The 23325-nt window shown below is 55.0% G+C and overlaps 1 protein-coding gene across 1 annotated transcript in view; it reads left to right on the top strand.

Annotated features, from left to right (window-relative positions):
• The window catches only part of TCF7 (transcription factor 7), an 82554-nt gene extending 65990 nt beyond the window's left edge, over positions 1-16564 (top strand). Inside the window, exons 4-8 of the mRNA XM_038772609.1 lie at positions 2387-2500; positions 5960-6122; positions 6648-6755; positions 11471-11519; positions 16405-16564. Of these exons, the coding sequence (XP_038628537.1) occupies positions 2387-2500; positions 5960-6122; positions 6648-6755; positions 11471-11519; positions 16405-16484 (514 nt within the window). The 3' untranslated portion in view covers positions 16485-16564. The remainder of the gene's footprint in view (positions 1-2386; positions 2501-5959; positions 6123-6647; positions 6756-11470; positions 11520-16404) is intronic.
• The last annotated feature ends 6761 nt before the right edge of the window (positions 16565-23325 follow it).

Raw genomic sequence — 23325 nt, forward strand, 5'->3', positions numbered from 1 at the left:
GCGGAGGGTACGGGGTGGGCTGTAGAAGGAGAGAAGGGAGGTGAGGTAGGAGGGGGCGAGGTGATGGACAGCCTTGAAGCCCAGGGTGAGGAGTTTCTGCCTGATGCGCAGATTGATTGGAAGCCACTGGAGATTATTGAGGAGGGGAGTAATATGCCCAGAGCGTTTCTGGACAAAGATAATCCGGGCAGCAGCATGAAGTATGGATTGAAGTGGAGAGAGACACGAGGATGGGAGATCAGAGAGAAGGCTGATGCAGTAGTCCAGACGGGATAGGATGAGAGCTTGAACGAGCAGGGTAGCGGTATGGATGGAGAGGAAAGGGCGGATCTTGGCAATGTTGTGAAGCTGAGACCGGCAGGTTTTGGTAACAGCTTGGATGTGAGGGGTGAATGAGAGAGCGGAGTCGAGGATCACCTTGTAACCTCCCCAGCGCTTGCTTAGAATGGTGCTTTGCACAGAGTAAGCACTTAATAAATGCCATTATCATCATCATCATCAAGCGTCGCCCGGAGAGGGAGCCACAAACCCCAGGGCTTCTGTCAGCCCCTGACAGAGGCTACCGGGTGGACACCCTTTCCATCCTCTGTCTGAAGGGAGGTCATCTAATCCATCCCCCTGCCTCCAGCCCTCAAGCCTCCTTGGAAGAAACTCCACAGTCTCCCCTGCTTTTCACCCCTCCCACCGTCCCGGAAGAAAACCCTCCCAAAGTCTGACCTAAATCTCTCCTCCTCCCGCCGCCTCCTCCTGTCCGGCCTTCAGTGGGAGCGGGGAATCTCGGCTCATACTCTCTCTCCCTGATCACAGGACGAGCCCACCTCTCTATCCCCTCTCCCCCTCATGTGGATATAGACAGCACTTTTCGACCACGGTGAACCCGGGGGCACCGTATCCTAGGTGAGTACGGGCGGTTCTGTGTGCGACAGGAGACGGCCCCGCCGGCCTCCCGCAGCTTGTAGTGTCCGCCGCCGTGGCTTGCAGCAGACTGTTAGGTCCGGGGACTAGGCCCGCCTCCCGCCCTCCCCGTGCGGGTGTGGGCCGCAGGACGAGACGTTTGCTTTCAGTGTGATGTCCGCCCCGTCTTTCAACCCCCAGAGGTGCAGAGCAGCCAAAGAAAAGAGGGTGGTGATGGGGCTGGGGGCCTGCTGGGACCAGTCCCGTGTAGGGCCTGGGCCAGGCCTACCTCTTAGACCCGCCGCTCTTCCCTCACCTCATCTCGTTGCTGCTGTAAGCTCGTTGTGGACAGGGAATCTGTTTATTGTTGTGTTGTACTCTCCTGAGCACTTCGTACAGTGCTCTGCACACAGTAAGCGCTCAATAAATACAAATGACTGACTGAATGCTGCTGCTTCTGCTGCTACAGGCCCAGTCACCATCTTGCTCCCACCTCAGACAATGGGCAAGACAGACCCCTGTGCGGTCCAGGCGGAGAGTTACCTGGGGCCATCAGCAGTGTCTGTGTGTGTGAGTGTGTGTATGTGTTTGTGTTTGCGTGTGCACGCACACAACTCTGCTTCTGCTCTTTGTGCTGCTCCTGGGTCCGAGGGTGGGGTAACAGGAAAGGGGGAATGGGTCTGGAGCCCTAGACTAGTTGGCTTCTTGACTGAGCTATCAAGCCTTTGGGCTAGTGAGGGCTAGCCACTCTGAGCCTAGGTTTCTCCTAGAACGGGGGCCAGACTCCCCTCCACTACTTGCCTCTGAAGGGATGGTGTGCCGACAAATGAAGCGACTCAATGGGGAATCCTACTCCGCCCAGCTGTCCCGTCTGCAGCCCTGTGGGCAGCAAGTTTGGGACCCCCTGTTCTGATCTATGCCCCAGCTGGACCTTCCAGGAGACCCGAGATCATTGACCCGTCTGGCCCTCTTCCTTCATCCCCCTCATCCACCAAACACCCTCATTCCCCATCCTGACCCCCTGGCCGGGAAGCCAGGACATCCTCCTCTGCCTCCCATTCAGCTGGAGCCAGGGGGCCCAAGCACACAACCCACAGGGGCCTGGTTCTCACCTTTACGTCGTGGGCATCCGCCCTTCTCCCCACCCAAGCTCCAGGGCCGGGTGACTCAGACGCCAGTTCCGCTGCCGTGAAACCTGGGAGACGGGATTTGGTTTTGTGTGTATATGCAGAGGTTGGGGGGGTGGCGGTGGCTTTGAACCCAAAGGCCACAGCTCTCTGTGCACAAACCCCAGTGTCTCTGGTATGTGTGCCTTTCTCCGTACCCCAGGAGGCATCGCCCTTTAGTGAGGGGGTCCTGCTCTTCAGACTGCTGGCTGGGCCAAGGGCAGAGAGACTGGAGTTGAAGCCCCTGGAGAGCCCCAGCCCCCAAAGGGGAGAGGTGGCAGCATCTCAGCGAGTCACCATGCCCATGGCCTCTCTGCCCCCCGCAGGTTCACCCACCCATCACTGATGCTGAGCTCCAGCATGCACAGCCCTGGCATCCCACACCCGGCCATCGGACCCCACTCTGGGAAACAAGAGCTGGACCACTACGACCGCAACCTGTAAGTCGGGGGCGGGGAGGGACGGGGGGAAGGGAGGGCGGGAGGGCAGGTGGATGGACGGGCAGGCCGGCGTGGGAATCTCAGTTTCTTTGCTGCTTCCCCTCCTGGCTCTCCAGCCACTTTCTTTCAGTCTCTTTCACGGGCTTCTCCTCAGTCTCCCACCCCCTAATTGTAGGGGTTCCTCAAGGCTCAGGTCTGGGTCTCCCCTTCTCTTTTCCTTCTCCATCCACTCCCTGGGAGAAGTCATCCACTCCCACGACTTCAGCCCCCAGCTCAACACGGATGATTCCCCAATCTACCTCTGCATCCCCGACCTTTCTGCAATCTCAGCTCTCCTCCTGCCTCCAGGTCATCTCTGTATGGTTGTCTCACCAGCACCTGCAGCTCGACTTGTCCAAAACTGAACTCCTCATCTTCCCTCCCAAAGCTTCCCCTTCCTGCCACTTTCCCATCATTCAACAGCACCATCGCCCCACCCCCAGCCTCTCAAGCCCAAACCTTGCTGTTATCCTTGGCTCCTCCCTCTCCTTTGGTCTCCATATTCAGTATGTCGGTTTTTCCTCTTTCGCTTCTAGACTGTGAGCCCACTGTTGGGTAGGGACCGTCTCTATGTGTTGCCAACTTGTACTTCCCAAGCGCTTAGTACAGTGCTCTGCACACAGTAAGCGCTCAATAAATGTGATTGATTTCCCTTCCCTTCCTCTCCATCCAAACTGCCACAGTGTTGTTCCAAACGCTTGTCCTATCCAGACTCGACTACTACATCAGCCTCCACACAGAGCTCCCCGCCTCCAGCCTCTCCCCCGTTCTGTGGACATCTCCCCATTCCTGTTAAATCTCCACTGGGTGCCCATTCCTCTCCATGTTAAGTTGTAATTCCTGTTACTCTATTCTCTCCTGCCTATTTATCCTCACTTCACTCCCACTATACCCCTCCTCGTGCTCGCACGCTTCACTCTGCTCAAATCAACCTGCTGGGCTGTATTCTAATTTCTCACACTGCCCACACTTTAGTCACAGCCTTCCTTCTGACTGGAACTCTCTCCCCGCTTCACTTGTGGCACACCATGGCTCTCCTCATTTTCAAGGTACTTCTGAAGTTACACCTCCTCCAGGAGGCCTTCCCTGATTTATCTATCCTCTCCCCACCCTAAGCTCCCCCCAACCTACTGCCGGGTCAGCACTTCCTCTTCTCCTAAGCACTTGGGTACCCCTCCCCAGCCATAGCACTCATGTACATATCTACCAACTCAGTTGTTTCCCCATACCTGTAATTTATTTTAGCATCCCTGTTCCCACTGCTAGACTGTAAGCTTCTCGATGGCAGGGATTGCGTCTGCTGGTTCTGTCGAACTCTCCCAAGTGCTTAGTACAAGACTCTGCCTGGAGAAAGGTGCTCAATACATAACCTTTGATTGATGAGAGGGACAGAGAGTGAGGAGCAAAGAAAGACTGCAACTTTTAAAAAGGGAAGGCCTTATGGCCTAGTGAAAAGAGCATGGGACTAGGAGCTGGGATACCTGGGTTCTAGTCTCTGCTACCAGCCTGGGCAAGTCACAACCTCCCGGGGACCTCAGTTTTCTCATTTGTAAAACAGAAGATCACTGTTTTCCTGCCCATCTAGACTGTGAGCCCTGTAAGGGACTGCTAAGCAGCATGGCTTAGTGGAAAGAGCGCGGGCTTGGGAGTCAGAGGTCATGGGTTCTAATTCCGCTCCGCCACTTGCCTGCTGTGTGACCTTGGGCAAGCCACTTAACTTCTCTATGCCTCAGTTATGTCATCTGTAAAATAGGGGTTAAGACTGTGAGCTCCATGTGGGACAACCCGATTACCTTATATCTACCCCAGTGTTTAGAACAGTGGGTGGCACATAGGAAACGTTTAACCATTATTATTGTTATTATTATCACCTTGTACGGACCCCTTATGAGGGCTTAATAAACACCCTAAGTGAAGTAATCCCGTGGAATCGAGGAGTTCTGCGATCCAGAGAAGTTAAGGGATTGGCCTGAGGGTTTTTTGTGGAGTTTGGTTTTTTTTGTGGTATTTCCCCCCATCACCCCCGCCTTACCTCCTTCCCCTCCTGACAGCACCTGTGTATGTATATATGTTTGTACATATTTATTACTCTATTTTATTTGTACATATTTATTCTATTTATTTTATTTTGTTAATATGTTTTGTTTTGTTGTCTGTCTCCCCCTTCTAGACTGTGAGCCCGCTGTTGGGTAGGGACCGTCTCTATATGTTGCCAACATGTACTTCCCAAGCGCTTAGTACAGTGCTTTGCACACAGTAAGCGCTCAATAAATATGATTGAATGAATGAATGAATGAATGAATGAATGAATAAGGGCTTCTCTGTGCCAGGCACTGTACTAACCGCTGGAGTAGATACAAGCTGACTTGATTAGTCAGATTCAGTCCATCAGAGTCTTAATCCCCATTTTCTAGGTGAGGCAACTAAGGCACAGAGAACTGAAGTGATGTGCCTGAGGTCACACAGAAGACAAGTGGAGGAGCCAGGATTAGAACCCAGGTCCTTCTGATTCACAGGCCCATGAATTAGGGCTAGGGTTAGGTTAGCCAACTGCTTCTCTAAAGAGCAGACCTGTGAACCCCAGAGGGCCCCGACTCCCTTGCTCCATGACTCTACCTTGCCCTTCTAGCTCCTTCTGCTGCACTTTCCTCAGTCACCTGGCTGGACTTGGGCTCACCTACCCAGCAGATAGGGGTTGGAGTGGGAAGAGGGGACCACCCAGGGCCATTTGTCCCTGGTCAGGCAGTAGTTGAGCCTTGGTCAAATATTCGTACCAAAATGAGAATCACTGTAGGCTTAGAATACTGTCATCCACTGGTTTCATTTTTAGCTTCAGTTGATTGATTGGTTAGCATCAGGATGTAACACCGTTATGATTGTTAAGAACGTTAGATTTCCGTGTCTTCCAAAGAACTCAAAAGCACATATGCCAACTGTTATCCCTGTGAGGTCAAGTGGGGTAGGTATCTGTATCCCCGTTTTACAGATGGGGAAACCAAGTCCCAGAGAGGTTAAGTGACTTACTCAGGGGCCTTCTGCGGACCAGTGGCAGAGCTGGGACAAGAGCCCAGGTCTCCCGGCCTTCTCCCCACAGCTCAACTGTAAGCCAGACTGCGCTGGAGGCAGGGAAGCCTGAAGGAGCCAGCCTGGCCTCCGTGCCAGGATCCAATGGGTTTTCTATGTCCTGGGTGTCAGCGAGCGGTCGGCTTCTGCCCCGACCCACTCCTTGGGGGTGGTGGGGATGATGGCCCCCAAGATTTCTGAGCCTCACTGGCCCTGTGAAGCCCGCCCCTTCCCAATCCTCACTCCCAAATCCCCACCGCCAAAATCCCCGTCCCCTTCTCACCCTGGCACTCACAACGCCAAGGCGGCACCTCTGGCAGGCCTCGGCATTCACCCCACGTCTCACCTCCCGTCCAGGAAACCCCAGCCCGAGCCCAAGCGGGAGAAAGAAGCCAAGAAGCCCACCATCAAAAAACCCCTCAATGCATTCATGCTGTACATGAAAGAGATGAGGGCAAAGGTCATCGCGGAGTGCACGCTGAAGGAGAGCGCGGCCATCAACCAGATCCTGGGGAGACGGGTGAGAGAGGGGAGCCGCGCCCTCATGAGGGGGTGGGGGGACTGCTCCTGGAGCCGAGGTGTCTGATGAAGCCCGGCCTTGAAGGCTGTGGAAGAGAGAAGGCAGCTAGATCTCTGACCTTCCTGAACTGGACTGGACTGGACCAGACTGGAGGCTAGCAAGGAAAGAGACCAGAGGAAAGGCAGTCACAGGGAGGGCTTCTCCCTGGGCCTCCACACAGATCGGAGGGAGGAAGAGGGAAGACGAGGGAAGCTGGGTCTTCTACCTATCAGCCGCTGGGATTCAGGCGGCTAAGCCCCAGCAGCTGCCCTTGGGGCCAGGTCAGGATGTCCGTGGACAATCCCTCTCCTGAGCCTCGGCAGACAGCAGCAGTGATGAGACCTTACCCATCGATCCTGCCCCCGCCTGGGGCATCTCCCGGGCCCTGCACGTCTCCAGGAGAGCGGGCCGGCCCAAATCCTGGGAGGGCGAGTGAGGGAATCGTGGGCTGGGGGTCACCCAAGGCCGATCTCATCTCTGCTACAGTGGCACGCGCTGTCACGGGAGGAACAAGCCAAGTACTACGAACTAGCCCGCAAGGAGCGACAACTCCACATGCAGCTCTACCCCGGCTGGTCCGCCAGAGACAACTATGTGAGTGTTGGGTGCCCCGGGGGGTGGGAGACCCCCTCTTTCCCACCTTCCTTACTGTGGCCCTTCTCCCTAGGGCCAGAACTCTGGCCCCTGACAGGAGTCCACGGGGCCCTCGGGCTTCGTGGTGCCCCAGGAGAGGCTGTGGGTGAGACCCACACAGGGAGCGAGGAAGGGGGGCACCCAAGAGCCCCCCCCCCCGGGGAAGGGGAGCAGGGAGGACCGAGACGGGGCCACCAGATTCACTGACTGGGCAAGATGAGCAATGTATTCCATTCCCAGTGGGGGCTTGAAGAGAAGTCTTGGTTTAAAAGGATCTTGAATTACGAAAGTCTAAAACAGACGTTTCGTCGGGGAGCTGGGGGACGATGAAAAATGTCTGAGCGGCTGCTGTTGCTTAGTTGCTGGAGGGTTTCCAGGGCCACGTTCCTCCCAGAGCCGGGGGAGTTGGGAAGTGAACCGAGTCCTGAGTCCTTGGAGGCTGCCAGTATGGGTGGGCTTGTAGTGCTCAATTGGTGAGCGGACAGGGCAGAGCAGGGGAGAATGCCCAGCCGGCCTCCGGCTGACCCAGGTGAAACAGAACTCCACTGAGCCGCAGGCCACCGTGACAGCAGAGAGCGGGTGTTCATGGGCCTGGATTCCAAATATGCAAGGCTTTGAGAAACCATGAAGGCAGCCTTGCAGATAGATTCCGGAATCCACCAGCCTCCAGAAATTCATCCTAGTCTGGCCATTTCCAGCAATCCTTCCCAGACTGACCGGTGACGGGGTGATTGGTGGCAGGGAGGCTCAGAGCCCAGGACAAGTGCAGTTCACAGGGCTGTAGGGCCGGGGGTGGGTGGAGGGAGGGGCTCACGATTTCTCTTTCTGGAATAGCTCTTACCTGTGCCCGGCGCTTTGCACCTTGGGCCCATTTCTCTCAGCCTGATATGCCTAGCTACGTTAAGTGGTGGGGCCGAAGGTGAACCCCCACTGTGTGAGCAATTAACAGGAATCACGTTGTCCTGACTGATTTAGATCACCCTCCATTGGCCCTGCGTCTCTGGGCTCATTTTGGACCCATCCATCCATCCATCCATCCGTCCCCCAGTCTGGCAGTTCAGATCCTAGTCAGAGCAGCAATTCACTGCACAGAGACGGGTCTGATCCAGAAGTACTGCCCCCTCCTTTCCCCTTCCCTCCCTCCACGCCACTACCTCTTTTGAGGCAGATCCGTTTGAGGAGAACCACGGTCCCCAGTGGGCAGCTGCTCACAGACAATCTGCTGCATGTGCTTGGAAGCCTGTAGCTGCTCCTGGAGCTCCAAGTTCCAAGAGGACATAACACATCTTCCTCCCTCACTCCCTCTTCCCTTTCCTCCCTCCCTCTCTTCTCCCTCCCTCATTCTCTCTGCACCCAGTTCCTTCCTGGAGCTTGTGACTGGTTCAGACTCCAGGCCCCTGGAGATGAACTTGACTAGCACTGGGGCCTGGATTTTCCACCCGGGCAGGCCTGGACCTGCCCATTCATCGTCTCCCTTGGCCTGTGCCAGTGCCAGCTTTCTGTGCCATGGGCATGAGGCAGCCTGGTGCCAGAGGTTTTCATTCATTCATGCATGCATGCATTCATATTTACTGAATTGTCATATTTACTGAGCATTTACTGTGTTCAGAGCAATGTGCAGAGCTTGGGAGAGTACAATACAACAAGAAGCAGACACATTCCCTGCCCACAACAAGCTTACAATCTAGAGGTGGGGAGACAGTGTTGGCACAGCTTAGCTTTAGGGGTTTAATCCCCACTAAGCGGGGTCTTTCAGCTTTGGGAAGAATCTTAAGAGTCAGGGAGTCTTGGTCTTTTCGATGGAAGCATCTCCCGGTCACCCAGACATGACGTGAAGTGGACCCTCCTGATTATGGAGTTTCAACTGACGAGACGGCAGGGAAGCAGACAAGCATGGCCAGGTTGGGGAAAGGCCGATGAGGTACTGAGAGCTCTGTGGCTGGCCCTGGCCCTGGGACAACGAAGCCCCCGACTCGGAAGAACTAGAACAGCGAGTGTCCTGGTGGGAATGGAGGCTGAAGAAACTACTGCGGAGCCGAGATCAGCGTCCTGAAGTCACCGGCCCCTCTGCACTGCACATTTATTGAGCTTCCCCAGGAATCTCAGGAAATCGATTGTCTTCATAACCTACTCTAATGGAGAGGGTCGGCAACGCGCATAGTACGAAACAACGGATCCGGTGAAATGGAAAAGAATTGGATTCCTCTTGGCTCTACGAGTGGCCCGGACTGGCAGAGAGAAGGCATTCTGGCTGGCGGGAAGAATTATCACTACAGATCATCAGTGTTCCTGAGTGGCAGAGAAAGCCAGAGGGAAGACAGGGTGACTGGCAGCTGGTGGGAGTGCAGCTCTTTGCCACGGATAGTTGAGAGTCAACCGTCTGCCCATCACGTGTGGGTTTTTTCTTCGGGAACGCAAGGTCTCCCTTAACCCTTTCCCTCTTGCTCTGCAGCCTTCAAGCTCTGCCCGCCAAGGACAGTATCAGTTCCGCTCAGGGTCTCTGGGATTCTGCTGTCCAGCTGTAGTGGGTTCCATCACCAGGATGAGAGAGAGGATCCCACGGGAAACATGTGCCTGAGTGGGTGGTTGTTGCCCAAGCCACCGGGCTCCTGGCCCCTTCCAAAACCCACGAGAGCTGCAGAATCCCATAGGCCGTGAGCTCGGAGGGCTCGGCTTCCTCGCCACGGCGGGTCTCGAGTCCTTGATGACCCTGTCCTCATTCTTGATGGCGTGGAAATCTTGTCACCTGGCACTCCTCCCCTCCCCCGACCCACCACTGTGCTTCCGACTAACGGGCGGCATCTGTTTTAAGTGCCTGGCACATAGTTAGTGCTTCACAATTACCATTAGGAGCGGCCAGTGGGAAACAAACATACACACACACACACACACACACTCCCATGTGCTGTCATGTTGATGCTGTTTCCAGTTTTTCTGCCTTATCCCTCAGTCTCTCTGAACTGCCCCTTTCCAGTTTTCAGTGTGCCATGCTGCTCCGTCTGCGGCAGCAGACCTTCCCAGTTTTCAGCTGGACCGTAGCATCGTCAGAGGCTAAAAACGTGTCCTCTGACTGCAGCCTTGAGAATCTGTTCCAGAATCGCCCATTTGTGGGCAGCCCCCCAACCCCAGACAGTCGGGTGTGGGCGGCAGTTCTTTCACCCACTGAGGCTCTGGTTGGGATGACCAGAGGGGCAGCTGATCTCAGTGCGGCGAGTCCCCTCTGGGCATTCTTCGGCCCTGAGTGACTGGGGCTAGCACCTGGTCCGTGGCCTGGAGAGCCAGACCACCCTCACCCTCGAGGCTGGGGGTCCGGCCTGCTGGTGGAGGAGACGGTGAGGAGGCCCAGCTGCCAGCTGTTCCCAGAAGTGTCCATTTCCATGTTGCCATGGTAACTGGCTTCCAGCCCACTGGCACTGGCATTGCTGTGGTCCCCGCCACCGGGTCATGTGGCCGGAGCTGAGGCTGAAGGAGCAGGATGAGCACAAGCCCGAGGGGGTGTGGGTGTGCCCGGCTGAGACCCCGTCCCCCATGGGCGAAGACGGGCAGCCTGGCTCGGGTGCAAGCATTGAAAGCTAGGAAAACTCCCAACTCGCCAGGCCATGAAGATCATGAACCACGATGACCATGCGCCACAAGCACCATGGGCTGCCGCTAGTCCACGAAGAATCTTTCCTGGGAAAATCCAGGCTCCGTGCGGGTTAGAGATCCAAACGCCCACCTGGGGCAAGAAATGGGGATACCAGCTCGCTGGGAGGTAGTCGCCTCACCAATGGTAGGTGCCAGCGCTCCTGGAGCCTTCCCCAGGTGTTGGCTTTGGTTTTATGGCTCGCACTTGCCCCAGCTGGGTACCCCCCTCCCTCGCCTGCCAGCTGGCTGTCAGGATGGATGCATTCAAAGTGCCCAGCTGCCAGTGGAGGGGCCGTGGGGAGGGTGGTGGTGGGCTCTGGAGGGCAGGGTACTTGCCCGAATGAGGTCTGAGATCCATCTTGGAATTGCCGTTCCTTGGGCTGCACCCATGGTCGGGGAGCATCCGGGAGAGTCCTGAAAGAGGCGGTGCTTGATCGGGCTAGGATAAAGTTGATCTTGCCTCACCGTTGCACTAGGGGGTCCCCCACACTGTTCAGGGGCCGACATCTGATTGAGAGCAGGGACCCTCCACCTGGGTGGAGGACAGTAGTTGCCCTTCCATAGCAGGGTATACGTGGGTGTGTGTTAGAGAGTGAGAGACAGACAGAGGTGGGGGAGGATAAGCAGATGGGGGTTCTTGCGGGCCTGGCAAAGGTTTCTGTTGGCCATCGTCGCCCTTTGGGGTACGGGATTTGGGCCAGTTCAGTAGGTGTGAGGGGTACAGACAATGAAGACCATGAGTGGCACATGGCACCTGTTGTTGCAAGCCATGGGGCAGTAGGCCTACTGGGAGTTGTCCCATGCTGGGAATCCCCAGCTCCAGGGGCCAGTGTGTGCAAATGGGCAGGGCCCTTGGCCCTCTCTTCACCCAAGCCAGCACAGCTTCAAATCCTCCCCCCCACTCCCCCGACCTCATCTCAGCTAGCCAAGCCATGGGCTTCAGCTCCTGGGGGGGCGCGTTCCCTCCCCGAGAGCAGTGTTGTGCCAGCCCTGCCCCTGCCCCAGCCTGACACACACCCGAGGTTCAAGTTTTTGTCTTCCCACTGCAGGGAAAGAAGAAAAGGCGGTCACGAGAGAAGCATCAAGAATCCAATACAGGTAAGCAGGTCAATCGATATCATTTATTAAACGCCTGTCGTGTGCATAGCCCTGTACTGATTGCTTGGGAGAGGACAGAAGGGCACAATTCTTGCCCTCACAAAGCTCAGGATCTAATGGGTGGGGGCAGATGCAAAATCCGTTACAAGGAGGACAGATAGGAGAATGGGAAGATGGAGAAGTTGCTGAGCACAGGTGCAGGTCGATGGTATATGGTGGGAAAGGAAGGGCCAAGGTGAGGTGATGATGTAGCCGAGGGAAGAGAAAAATTCAATTGGGCCTAGCTTCCTGGAGGAGGTGAGATTTCAGGTGGGCAGAGCCGTCTGCGGTCTGGGGGCCAGGAAGGTCACGAGCCAGGGGTTGGAGGTGGGAGAGATGAGAAAGGGGCTCAGGGAGTCAGTCAACATCGCAGAGACAGAGAGTGACAGAGGAAGCGAGAGTGGGAGAAAAGAGTGGATGGAAATGTCTCGAGCCAGTGGTCAGGAGTTTCTGCTTGATATAGAGAGGAGTGGTTCGCCACTGAAGGTGCCGAAGGAGGCGGGAGACGTTTGCAGAAAGATGTTTTTGAAAAACGATACGGGCAGGCAAGTCTAGACTAGCCAGAGATCGGAGGCAGATACACCAGTGAGGAAGCTGAGCCACAGATCATCTGGCAAGTGCTTATGTGAGTGTCCCGCACCCCATTCTTCATCTGTTTGAACATTGTGCCCCCTGCCCTTACAGTAGTAAGCCCCAGTAAGACCTAGAATAGCTCAGTTTACCAGTGGAGTAGTATGCAGGAGAGGAGGGCAAAGGCTGAAGGGTTGGGCTAAACTACTGGTTTCCAGGTAAGTCATTTTGACCCTCCTCCAGGAAGCCTCCCCATTTAATTCCCCACCCTCCAGCTGCTACCTCAAGCATTTTAGGTATTTATGTCCATCCTTGGTATGTGGGTTCATTGAATGTATATATATTATTTATTTTGATGACTCTAGTCGCCTCCCTCCCCTGTAGAGAATATACTCCCTTGTAGGCAGGAAATACATCACTTAATAATAATTTTCATTTTTAGTATCATAATAGTATATGTTAGGCGCTTACCATATGCCAAGCGCTGTACTACATGCTGGAGTAGATACAAGATAATCAGGTAGGATCCAGTCCCCGTCCCACATGGGGTTCACAGTCCGAAGTAGGGGGGAAATGAGATTTAATCCCCATTTTCCAGATGAGGAGACGGAGGCCTAGAGAAGTGGAGCGACCTGCCCAAGGTCACATGACAGGCAAGTGGCAGAGCCGGAATTAGAACTCAGGTCCAGACTCCTAGGCCCGGGCTCTTCCCAGTAAGCCAGGCTTGTCGCACCCATGCACTTTCTACTGTGAATCGTACATAGTGGGGTGCCCACTGGCTACTGTTAGGACTATCCTGGCCCTCTAACTCCTCTATTCTTCTTATGTTTGAACCACATCTGCTTGGTGAGGGGGGCGTAAGGGGGGCTAGATCCATGGAGGCAGAACTGGGCTTGCTCTAGCTGTCAAGCCTGGGCCCAGCGCCGAAAGGAACAAATAGATTGGTGACATCTGGGCAAAAGGGTGGCCTGGGTAGAGAGTAAGAAGCCCATCTGGGAAAGAGTGGAGGAAATATCAACAAGATTTAGAGCGGACTGAACGCGAGAGTAGAAATAGATGGCAGAGTCCAAGGGTTGCTGAATTCAGGGCCAGGGAGGATTGCGGGGACATCAGCTATGATGGGAAAGTTGCAGGGAGGAGAGGATTTGAGAAGGAAGATGAGGAGTTCCATTTTGGATCTCCCGAGGTTGAAGTGCCAGGAGGGACCAACTAGTGAATCAATCCGTGGTATGTATTAAGTGCTTACTGTGTGCAGAGCGTAGTACAGTGTGGCTGAGTGGAAAGAGCATGGGCTTTGGAGTCAGAGGTTCGAATCCTGGCTCCATCAGCTGTGTGACTTTGGGCAAGTCACTTAACTTCTCTGTGCCTCAGTTACCTCATCTGTAAAATGGGGATTAAAGCTGTGAGCCCCCATGGGACAACCTGATCAGCTTGTAACCTCCCCAGCACTTAGAAAACAGTGCTTTGCACATAGTAAGCACTTAACAAATACCATCATCATTATTATTATTATTATTATTATTATTACTAAGCGCCTGGGAGGGTGCAATACAACAGAGTTGGCAGGCTAGTAAGGAGTTTATGGTTTAGAGGAGTTTCCTGTGGTGTGGTCAGGTGGGGGAGAGGAAGTGGGAGATGGCTGATGGGGCAAGAACCCTAAATTTAGGAGTCATCCACATCGAGGTAGTAGCTGAAGCTGTGGGTGTGGAGGTGCTCCCCGGAGGAGTAACTGGACGGGTCCTGAGGCTAAAGAAGCAGTGTTGTCTAGTGGAAAGAACACAGGGCTGGCAGTCAGGGTTCTGGTCCTGGTTCCTCTGCTTGCCTACTCTGTCTCCTTGCCTTTTCTGGGCCTCAGTTTCCCCAGCTGTAATACAGAGTTTAATACCTGTTCTCCCTCCTACTGAGACCGTGAGCCCCATCTGGGGCAGGGATCGTGTCCAACCTGTGCACTTAGTACTCCATCGCAGGGGTGTCTCATGGGGCCGTGGCATGCTTGAATCTAGAGGCAGGGGGATGGGCCAAATGACCTTCCAAAGCCCCTCACCCAGGGATCCCATGAGTCATAGGCCTGAGCAAAGCTTTGCTTGAGGTGGGGAAAAAGAGGACACATTCAATCCTCTACCTCCTCCACACACCACCCCAACACCCCCACCCCGTTCCCTCCTCCCGTGCTGTGCTGCAAGGCCCCTGCTTTGCTGCTGGACTAACCGAGCTCTCTTTCAGCTCGGGCTGTGACTGCTTTGAAACACAGGGTTTTGGGTTGCGTGGGAGCATGCGTGTGGATTCTTCTTTTTTTTTTTTAAAAAAAAAGGTGTCTAAAACATGTCGCCTGTTCTCTCCTTCCTCCTCTTCCCCGTCTTCTGCCGCCTCCGTCCTTCCTGTGCCTCTGCCTTGCCCCTCTCCGCCTCGCATGCTTCTGTGTTCAGATCCTGGCTCGCCTAAGAAATGCCGAGCTCGCTTTGGCCTCAACCAACAGACGGACTGGTGCGGTCCGTGCAGGTGTGTACCCTCCCCTGGCCCCAGCTACCTGCCCTGGCTCCTCTATGGCACGGGGCGCCCGAGGGGGCGGGAGGGGGAGGGCAGGGACAAAGAGGCTGCGTGGAGGAGGTGAGGGAGCCTCTGCCCCACCCCTTCTCATCCAGGAAAGACTGGCACAGTGCTCACCCCCAAGGGGCCTCCTCTCAGGCCCGTTTCTCCTCCCCCAGGTTGAGGGTGGGTGGCAAGGCAGAGGGGGAGAAAGAGGAGAGACAGCAAGAGAGAGAGAGAAAGAGAGGCAGACTGAGACCCAGCTCACTTGCCAGCTGGGACTACCCCTCCCAGGGTAGGAGAATCTATTGCCAGCGAGCTTGGATGCCAAACCCCAGGCTGGAGGCACCCGTAGGGTCAAGCAGAATCGGAAGCAGGGCAGGGAAGAGGGGGAATGAGTCACATCCCAGGTGCCCTCTGTCCCGGCTACTAACCTGCCCCAGCATGGAGCCTAACCCCGCCACCCTCCCGCGGCCTCCGTCTCTGCCCGCCGCCTGCTTCCTTCACGCCTTCACTAACAGCCTTCCAGCCCGTCTGTCTGAAGCCATGGCCCAAGCACGTGGCTTGCGGGATCAACCCCACTCTGCACCCCCGTTAACCCTAGGGGAATCCCGCCAAACAGCCAGGCCTGGGGCGGCGGGGGAAACCAGTGAAGAGGGGTGTGCAGAAATGTCCACCCACACCCACGCACTCAGAGGGTTTGTACTGATGTTCACAGCTTCCAGTTGTGGGCCCTGGCCTGGACCCCAGTTTGGCCAAGTGTTGGATCACATGGAGGAGGAGGGGAGTAGTGGGAAGCCCCTCCCGTCGGGCAGATGTGGGCCCAGCCCACCTAGAGCTGGCATGCTGCTGCTAAGAAGGGGTCCCAGCCCCTGCAGGAACTGGGCATCCCACGGTCTAAGGTGGAAGAAAATAGGCCCAAGGCCAGAGGGAGAGGTAGCCCTATCCAAGGTCAGGCCTGCAGGGAACAGCGGGGTTTGGGTGGCCAAACTTCTGAGAGCCCTGGGCGGCTGAGCCCAGATGGGCCAACTGGAGAAGGGTGAGATCTCCGAGGCAACCCCGGCGTCCCTTCCAGCCCGCCGGGGACTGCAGATCACGGACGCTGGGAGGCCGTGGCTGAAACATGGAGTGGGACTCCCCTCAGAATGCCCATCAAACCAGTCCCCTCCTCTCCCCTCCCCTGCTCCAGCAGAGGTAAGCAGTAAGCACTTACTGGCCAGATCGGCGTGGCATCCAAGCAGGACTGGTCCCGGAGGGTGCACGTAGGCTGGGAGTGGCGAGAAGCTGAGGAGGGGCCTTCTGGTCCCCCAGTGGCTGTCATCACCCCCTTGCCCCCTAACCCGACGGGCCTAAACATTAGCACCAGCCTAGAAGTGAGGCACTGCCCAGCTGCCCCCGGCTTCGGCAGGCAGGAGGATGGCTGCCCTCTCAGGAAGGGATGGCCCCCTTCCCTCTCCTGGAACCACGTCCCTGAAGCTGGGGACCCGGGGCCACAGTCACCCAGTGACCAAATGGGCAGACTCCACTTGTCACCCATGGGAAGCAAACATTACCCCATCCCCCCAGTCTCTGCCAGCCCCCACCTACGCCAGGGAATGGGTGGATTGCGGGGGAGAGGCGGCAGTAATCGAGGAGGCGTTGTTTCCAGCAGGGAAGCCCTGTTGCTCTGACTACCTGAATGGTTCATTTTAAGAGTGTGACCCTGTAAATTCACCCTTTGTTTACAGATAACTCTCTTCACTATTCCTAGGAGGAAAAAGAAATGCATTCGGTACTTACAAGGAGAAGGACGCTGTGCCAGCCCCGTTTCTTCCGATGGCAGTGCTATAGACTCCCCTCCTTCCCCTCCGGACGCGCTCCGCTCCATCCCCGCCGCTTTTACCTCCGATGAGCTTGCTAGCCCCGCCGACCTAGCCCTTAGACACCCGGCCCACCCCTTGCCCACCCACCTCCACGGCCCCGCGGCCACCCTTGCCTCCGGCCCCCCCGCCCGGTGCTCCTCCGTGCTCCGTTCGCCGGTCGGCTCCGACGACCCTGCCTTCGTCGGCGCGGCCGTAGGAACGTAGCAGCCCTCCACAGCGCCGGCCGGCGACCCTTCACGCCTCTGACACTCGGCCTCCCCGGGCGGCGGCGCAGGAAGCGGCCTCGAGCCCCCAGCCGGCTCCTCAGCCTCATCCGCCGGGCTTCCTCCCGCCGCCTGAGAGCAAGGTGGAGGAGGGTAGCCCAGGGGCCCAGCCCCTGCTCTCCCGCCTTAAGAGCGAGGAGCACAGACTTGCTCACTGTAAAGCCGTTCGGGGGCCGTCCCGCACCAGCCGCGAGCACATGCCCGTGGAACCTGGAGCCTCCCCGGGGGACCCGCGTGCCAGCGGCAGATGCTCAGATAGAAGATGCCCACAGCCCAGGTGGCAGGGCGGGAAGGCACCATTTGCAGAGGCCGCTCGAGACCGGGGCTGCTGCTCGCAATAAACCCAGCCAGGGAGGCACCCTCCCAGCGCCAAAAGACACCAGAGCCCGGGTGGGCCCGGGCCTGGAGCCCCAGCAGCCACGTGCCCCCCATGGTTGCCTTGGTCAATCGGGTGGCTCAGAGTAGAGGACAGGGCGTGCGGCAGTGGCCATCTGCGTGGGCCAGAATAGGGAAGAGACCATGCTTTTCTCTCTCCCGTGATTTCAGTCTGGGCACCAGACCCACCAGAGGCTCGGTGGAGAGAAACAAAGAAAGCAGCAAGAAGAGCAATCCCACAGCGACCCAAAATCCTCAACACGCAGTAGTCTTAATCCCTTTCTTCCCCCCCGCCCCCGTACTATGTTTTTGGGGTACCAGAATGGTCCCTAGTTCACCCCATGGCCCCATTTCCCCTCTTCTACCTGGCCCGGCCAGACTCTGCCCTACCTACCCCTATGGAAAACGCACAGCAGCAATAAAATGGCCAAAAGGCTGGGGATCAGGAAGAAGGAAGAGAGGTCCCGAGGGCTGGCTAGTCAGCCCTCGGGCCACTGGCCAGAAAGCTCTAGTAGGATGTCATAGTTGACAGCAGTAGCCCACTAGGAAACAAATTAAAAGTCAACAGCAGCCCAGCAGGCAGTTTTAGCATTTTGGAGCCCATGTTTCCATAGTGAGCATTGGAAACAACAAAAAAAATTCAAAATTGTCTTTTTTTGGCCCACTTTCCAAAGTGTATATACATTCTTAAATGCAGAAGGGACCACACATCATTCTTAGCAGAGTCTCTATTTTCCTACTCTACTTGATGGCTCTTGGATACTGAAGACAAAGTATTATTCTTATTGTAGCATTGCCAGAATTCCTCAAAAAAAAGACAAAGAATCATTATAATGTACAAAGTATTTTTGTATTGTTTTAAGGCATCACCACAGAGTTGACCTTTTTTTACATGAGAATAAAGATACTTTTTACCGGGGCTCTGTATCAACTCTTGATTGTTAGCAGGCTGAGTCCAGTATCCCGCCCCACACTAGTTTGCTTTCACTTACCTTTCTGCCGCTCTGGCTCCTCGTCGCTCCCCACGGTATTTATTCTCCAGCGTCCCCCGCACTCAGCAGCTAGAAGGGGTCTCGGATCCCGCCCTTGCCGAGGACTAACCACCGGCAGAAGATATAACGTGCTCTTGGGATGGCTGGAGGAGGGCACTTTTTGACACCCGTGGCAATTCTGCCCCCAAGGAATGGAGGCCAGCCAGGAACCGCCCCGCACTGCGACCTCGGAAACGCGGAGGATGTGGCATCCCCCTCGGTCCCGCGGATGGGGAGGGAGGCGGTCTCCCTTTCTGTTGACAACATGTTGTCCACTGTTGACAACATGTTTCATTCAGCTTCACATGAGTCCATGCAAATGGCAGGCTGCTCAGTGCAAAACGAAAAGACGCAGGAGTAAATAAAATGTTCTTCTCCAGCAGTATTGTAACAAGTCGAGAGCCTTCATCAGGAACCCCGAAAGCAGACATATATGTTTCGCCCTTAAACAAGAGTATCACTCCTCAGTCAGGGTTGCAGCCAGATTTCCATCCACAGACGGCAGCTTTAATTGTGTTAAAATCCACTGTACATCCCGCAGTGAGTTATGAATGTACAAGTCACTGCAACGCCCATTGTTCAGCAGCACCACTGTTCGTATGGAGCAGAGGTAAATGTTTTTCGACTGAACAGACCTTTGGTCCAGTTACCCATCCACCCCAAGTTGTAATTTTTTTTTTTTTAACTCCAAAGATTTTGTAATTTTTTTGGCCTTCATGTTCAAAATGTTTACAGCTTTAAAAATAGATTTGCCAGCAAGCTGCCCGTTCAGAAAAGGGTTGCTAACAGTCAAAACCCACCAAGTGTTTCTTTTTGGTGAGGAGGCTGGCAAGGGTTCAGCTCCAGGGGGGCCCACGGCTGCCTTCCCACCTGGCTTCAGAGTGGTGGCAGGGGGATTTGGGTCAAGCCAGCAATGAATCAATCAATCAATCAATCGTATTTATTGAGCGCTTACTATGTGCAGAGCACTGTACTAAGCGCTTGGGAAGTACAAATTGGCATCACATAGAGACAGTCCCTACCCAACAGTGGGCTCACAGTCTAAAAGAACAGGGATAGGGGAAACAGGCATCCTTCCCCGAGGCCACAGCCATCACAGCATGGCTTTAATGAGGGGCCACCCCACCTGATTATCAATCAGTGGTATTTACTGAGTGCTTACGTGTGCACAGCACTGGAATAATAATAATGATGATGATGATGGTGGTGCTTGTTAAGCACTGTGCCAAGCAGCGTTCTAAGCACTGAGGTAGATACAAGGTAATCAGGTTCTCCCACATGGGGTTCACAGTCTTAATCCTCATTTTACAGAGGAGGTAGCTGAGGCCCAGAAAAGTGACTTGCCCAGGGTCACACAGCAGACAAGTGGTAGAGCCGGAATTAGAAGCCCCGTCCTCTGACTCCCAAGTCTTTGCTCTTGCCACTAGGCCATGCTGCTTCTCTGTACTAGAAGCAGCGTGGCTCAGTGGAAAGAGCCCGGGCTTTGGAGTCAAGAGGTCATGGGTTCAAATCCTGACCCCGCCAATTGTCAGCTGTGTGACTCTGGGCAAGTCACAACTTCTCTGCGCCTCAGTTACCTCATCTGTAAAATGGGGATTAAAACTGTGAGCCCCCGGTGGGACAACCTGATCACCTTGTAACCTCCCCAGCGCTTAGAACAGTGCTTTGCACATAGTAAGCGCTTAATAAATGCTATTATTATTAATATACTATTTTAATTAATATTATTAATTGATATTATTATATTATTATTATACTAAGCGCTTGGAAGAGTACAATAGAACAGATTAGGCTTCTGTCTGTGGGGTCTCAGAGGTGATGGGGCCTGGAGGCTACCCAGTTTGCACCCCACTCTGTTCCATGACAGACAGCTCTACTCCGGACTCTATTCCAGCATGCATGCTCCAAGGTCTAATCTAAAGGCATCCGCTGCCGTGAAGCAGCCTGTTTCCTGTCACTAGGGATGGGGTGGTGATGGCCACCTGCTGCTGATCACTCCCCTCCGGGATGAGCCCTCCCCTACTGGAGGCAGACAACTTCAGAGGCCAACTTGTCCAGCCCTTTGAACCCCCAAATGGGCCAGCCCCCAAACCCATAGGTGGGTAGGCATCGTGGCCAGCAGGCAGGGCCAACAATGGGGAGCCTCGCGCTGACAAAAATAAGCCCTGGCCACTGAAAGGGGCTGGTCAGAGCCCTCCTGTGCGAAGCAGAGGAGGAGAGGCTTGCAGGGAAGACAGGACAGGGCCCCAAAAGGTCAGGGCGGGCACAGACTCCAGAAAAGAAAACCAGCGTCGGAGTAACTGGAGGCTGAGCGGGAGGGCTCGGCATACAGACTGAGGAGAGCGCACAACACAATCTGAGTTTGTTCTCCTAGATAAAGAGAGCTTTGTTTTTGTTGGCGCTTTTTCTTTTTTCCCAGAAAACCCGTTTCTCTTTGTACCCCAGCTGGCAGCTCTCAGTTTACCTGATTGGCTCTGTGAACAGTCAAACCCACAGTTAGGCCTTCTTCTGAAGACAACTCTAGCCTAAAAAGAACCCAAAAATGCCAAGAACGTCTTGAGTTTCTTTAGCAGCTTCCTTCCAGGGGCCTAGCTGCTTGATCTTGGGGCCATTATACCCTCGTACATGGGCGGGGGCTGGAGTCACCCAGTGTTCCCACCAGTGGGGAAACTGAGACCCAAGCTGAGATCAAAAGATCCAGTTCTTGATTTCTCTAGCCCTACCAGGAAGCTCCAAAGCCATACTGAGTGGAGGGCCAGGGGGATTCAGCGGGAGATCAGCTACACGGGTGGAGGAGAGGCCAAAGAGAGCTGTATTGGAGCCCTGGCAGCAGAACACAAAGAGGACCGGGAGGCAGTCGCCACACACTCACCCGGCCCAGAACACGCTGGATTCCATCAGGACCAAGGGCCCAGGGGAGCCTGGTTGCTGAAATTCTGAGTGGGGTTTGTTGCCATCATTAAAAACCCTCAAGCACGAAGTCTCGTCGGGGATTTGCCACACTGGCAGGCGTGCCGATCAATGCCCAGAAGCCTCCAGGATACGTCCACCAGTCTACCTGAGGGCGGCCCTGATTCACGGTCCAAGGCCATGTGTCTAGCAGCAGCAGCAGCAGCGAGGAGCCTCCATCTGAATAGCAGCAGATGGTGGCTTCAGTCTGAGTTGGGACACTTGGGCGTCCAGGGGCCTAACAATCCACCAGGGATACTTACTGAGCGCTTGCAGAGCAGTGGCGGCCAGGTCCTTCTCCAGGAAGACACACAACCCACACCTTCTGGGACCAAACAAGGACACGGGAGACCCAACCCTGCCTCATTTGATGTAATGGAAGAGTGGCTTTCTAAGACCTTCTGGAGCCAGAGGGTGGACAGGGGGCATTGGTCGACTGTTGTACCACAGTAGCCCCCTGGCCTGGCATCGCACTGACAGATTCCTGGCATCACACTGACAGATGAGATGATTCTCTCTCCCCTGTCCAACTTAAGAGTTCGACAAGCCAAAGGGGAGGGAGATGGGGGGGGGGGGGGGGGGGGGGCGGGAATGCGTTAACTCAGAGCTACCAGCAGCAGAAAAAGCTGGGGTTTGCGAAGGGTGGGAATGGGGTAGAACCACTAGGGCAGAGGGTCGTTGGGGGTGGGACTGTGAGCTCATTGAGGGCAGGGAATGTATCTGATTAGTGGTACATTGTACTCTCCCAAGTGCTTAGTACAGAGCTATGCACACCTGAAGCACTCAATAAATATGATTGACTGAATGAGTCAGCAAATGCCTGTCTGCCCAGGGCTTCAGGGAGGTTGGATAATAATAATAATAATAATAATAATAATAATGGTATTTGTTAAGCGCTTACTATGTTCAAAGCACTGTTCTAAGCGCTGGGGTAGATACAAGGTGATCAGGTTGTCCCACATGGGACTCACAGTCTTATTCCCCACTTTACAGATGAGCTAACTGAGGCCTAGAGAAGCTAAGTGACTTGCGCAAAGTCACACAGCTGACAACTGGCAGAGCCGGGATTCGAACCCTTGACCTCTGACTCCAAAGTCCATGCTCTTTCCATTAAGCCACGCTGCTTCTCATTCGTGCATGAACACACATGCACACACACATACACACACTCTCTCTCTCTCTCTTCCCCTTTCCCAAGCCCTTTACATCGTTCACCCTCTGTAACAGCACCACTTCACATCTGAAAATTTTTCCAAGTTACCACCGTCAGTCGATACGACACGTTACGTTGCGGTAGCAGCAGCAGCAGCGAGTCAGAGCAGTTTGCCATTGGCCCCAGAGCCAAGGAAGCACGGGGGAAGGGGAACCCTCGCTGGGCAGGCCTGGAGCCCTACCTGCAGTCCACCAAGAACATCCTCACCCACCGGCATCCAGCTGCTTCTCAGTCCCATGGGCACAGCAAGGCCCCGGGCCAGGTGCCCACTTGGCCCCTGGAATTACATCATCATCATAATCATAATGGTATTTGTTAAGCACTTACTATGTGCCAGGCACTGTACTAAGTGCTGGGGTGGATACAAGCAAATTGGTTGGACACAGTCCTCGTCCAGCATAGGGCTCACAGTCTTCATCCCCATTTTAGCTGACACAACTGAGGCATAGAGAGGTGAAGTGGCTTGCCCAAGGTCACACAGCAGACAAGCAGCAGACTGGATTAGAACCCATGACCTTCCAAATACCAGGCCCATGCTCTATTACGCCACGTTGCCCCACTTTGGCAGCCGTCCAACGGTCATATATCCTCAGCTCCCGATAGGGAGACTGAACCTCCAAGCTGCTTCCTCCCCGGACAAGCAACAGTCTAGCCACGGCCCTCTAGACTGTACGCTTGTTGTGGTCAGGGAATGCTCCCGCTAACTCTGTTGGACTGTACTCTCCTACGCACTTAGTCCAGTGCTCTGCACATAGTAGGCGCTCAATAAGTCCCACCGATTGATTGACTATTGCTTCAGCCTCCAATCTAAACCACACACAGCTGCACGGATCATTTTCCCGAGGCCTCGGCCCACAATCACTCGTATTGTTTGGGCACTTATTATATGCAGAGGACCGTACTAAACGCTTGGGAGAATACAACAGAATCGGCAGGCATGACCTTAGTCTGGAGAGGGAGACAGATGTTAACACGACT

This window comes from Tachyglossus aculeatus, chromosome X1, assembly GCF_015852505.1.
Source record: "Tachyglossus aculeatus isolate mTacAcu1 chromosome X1, mTacAcu1.pri, whole genome shotgun sequence".
NCBI lineage: Eukaryota > Metazoa > Chordata > Mammalia > Monotremata > Tachyglossidae > Tachyglossus > Tachyglossus aculeatus.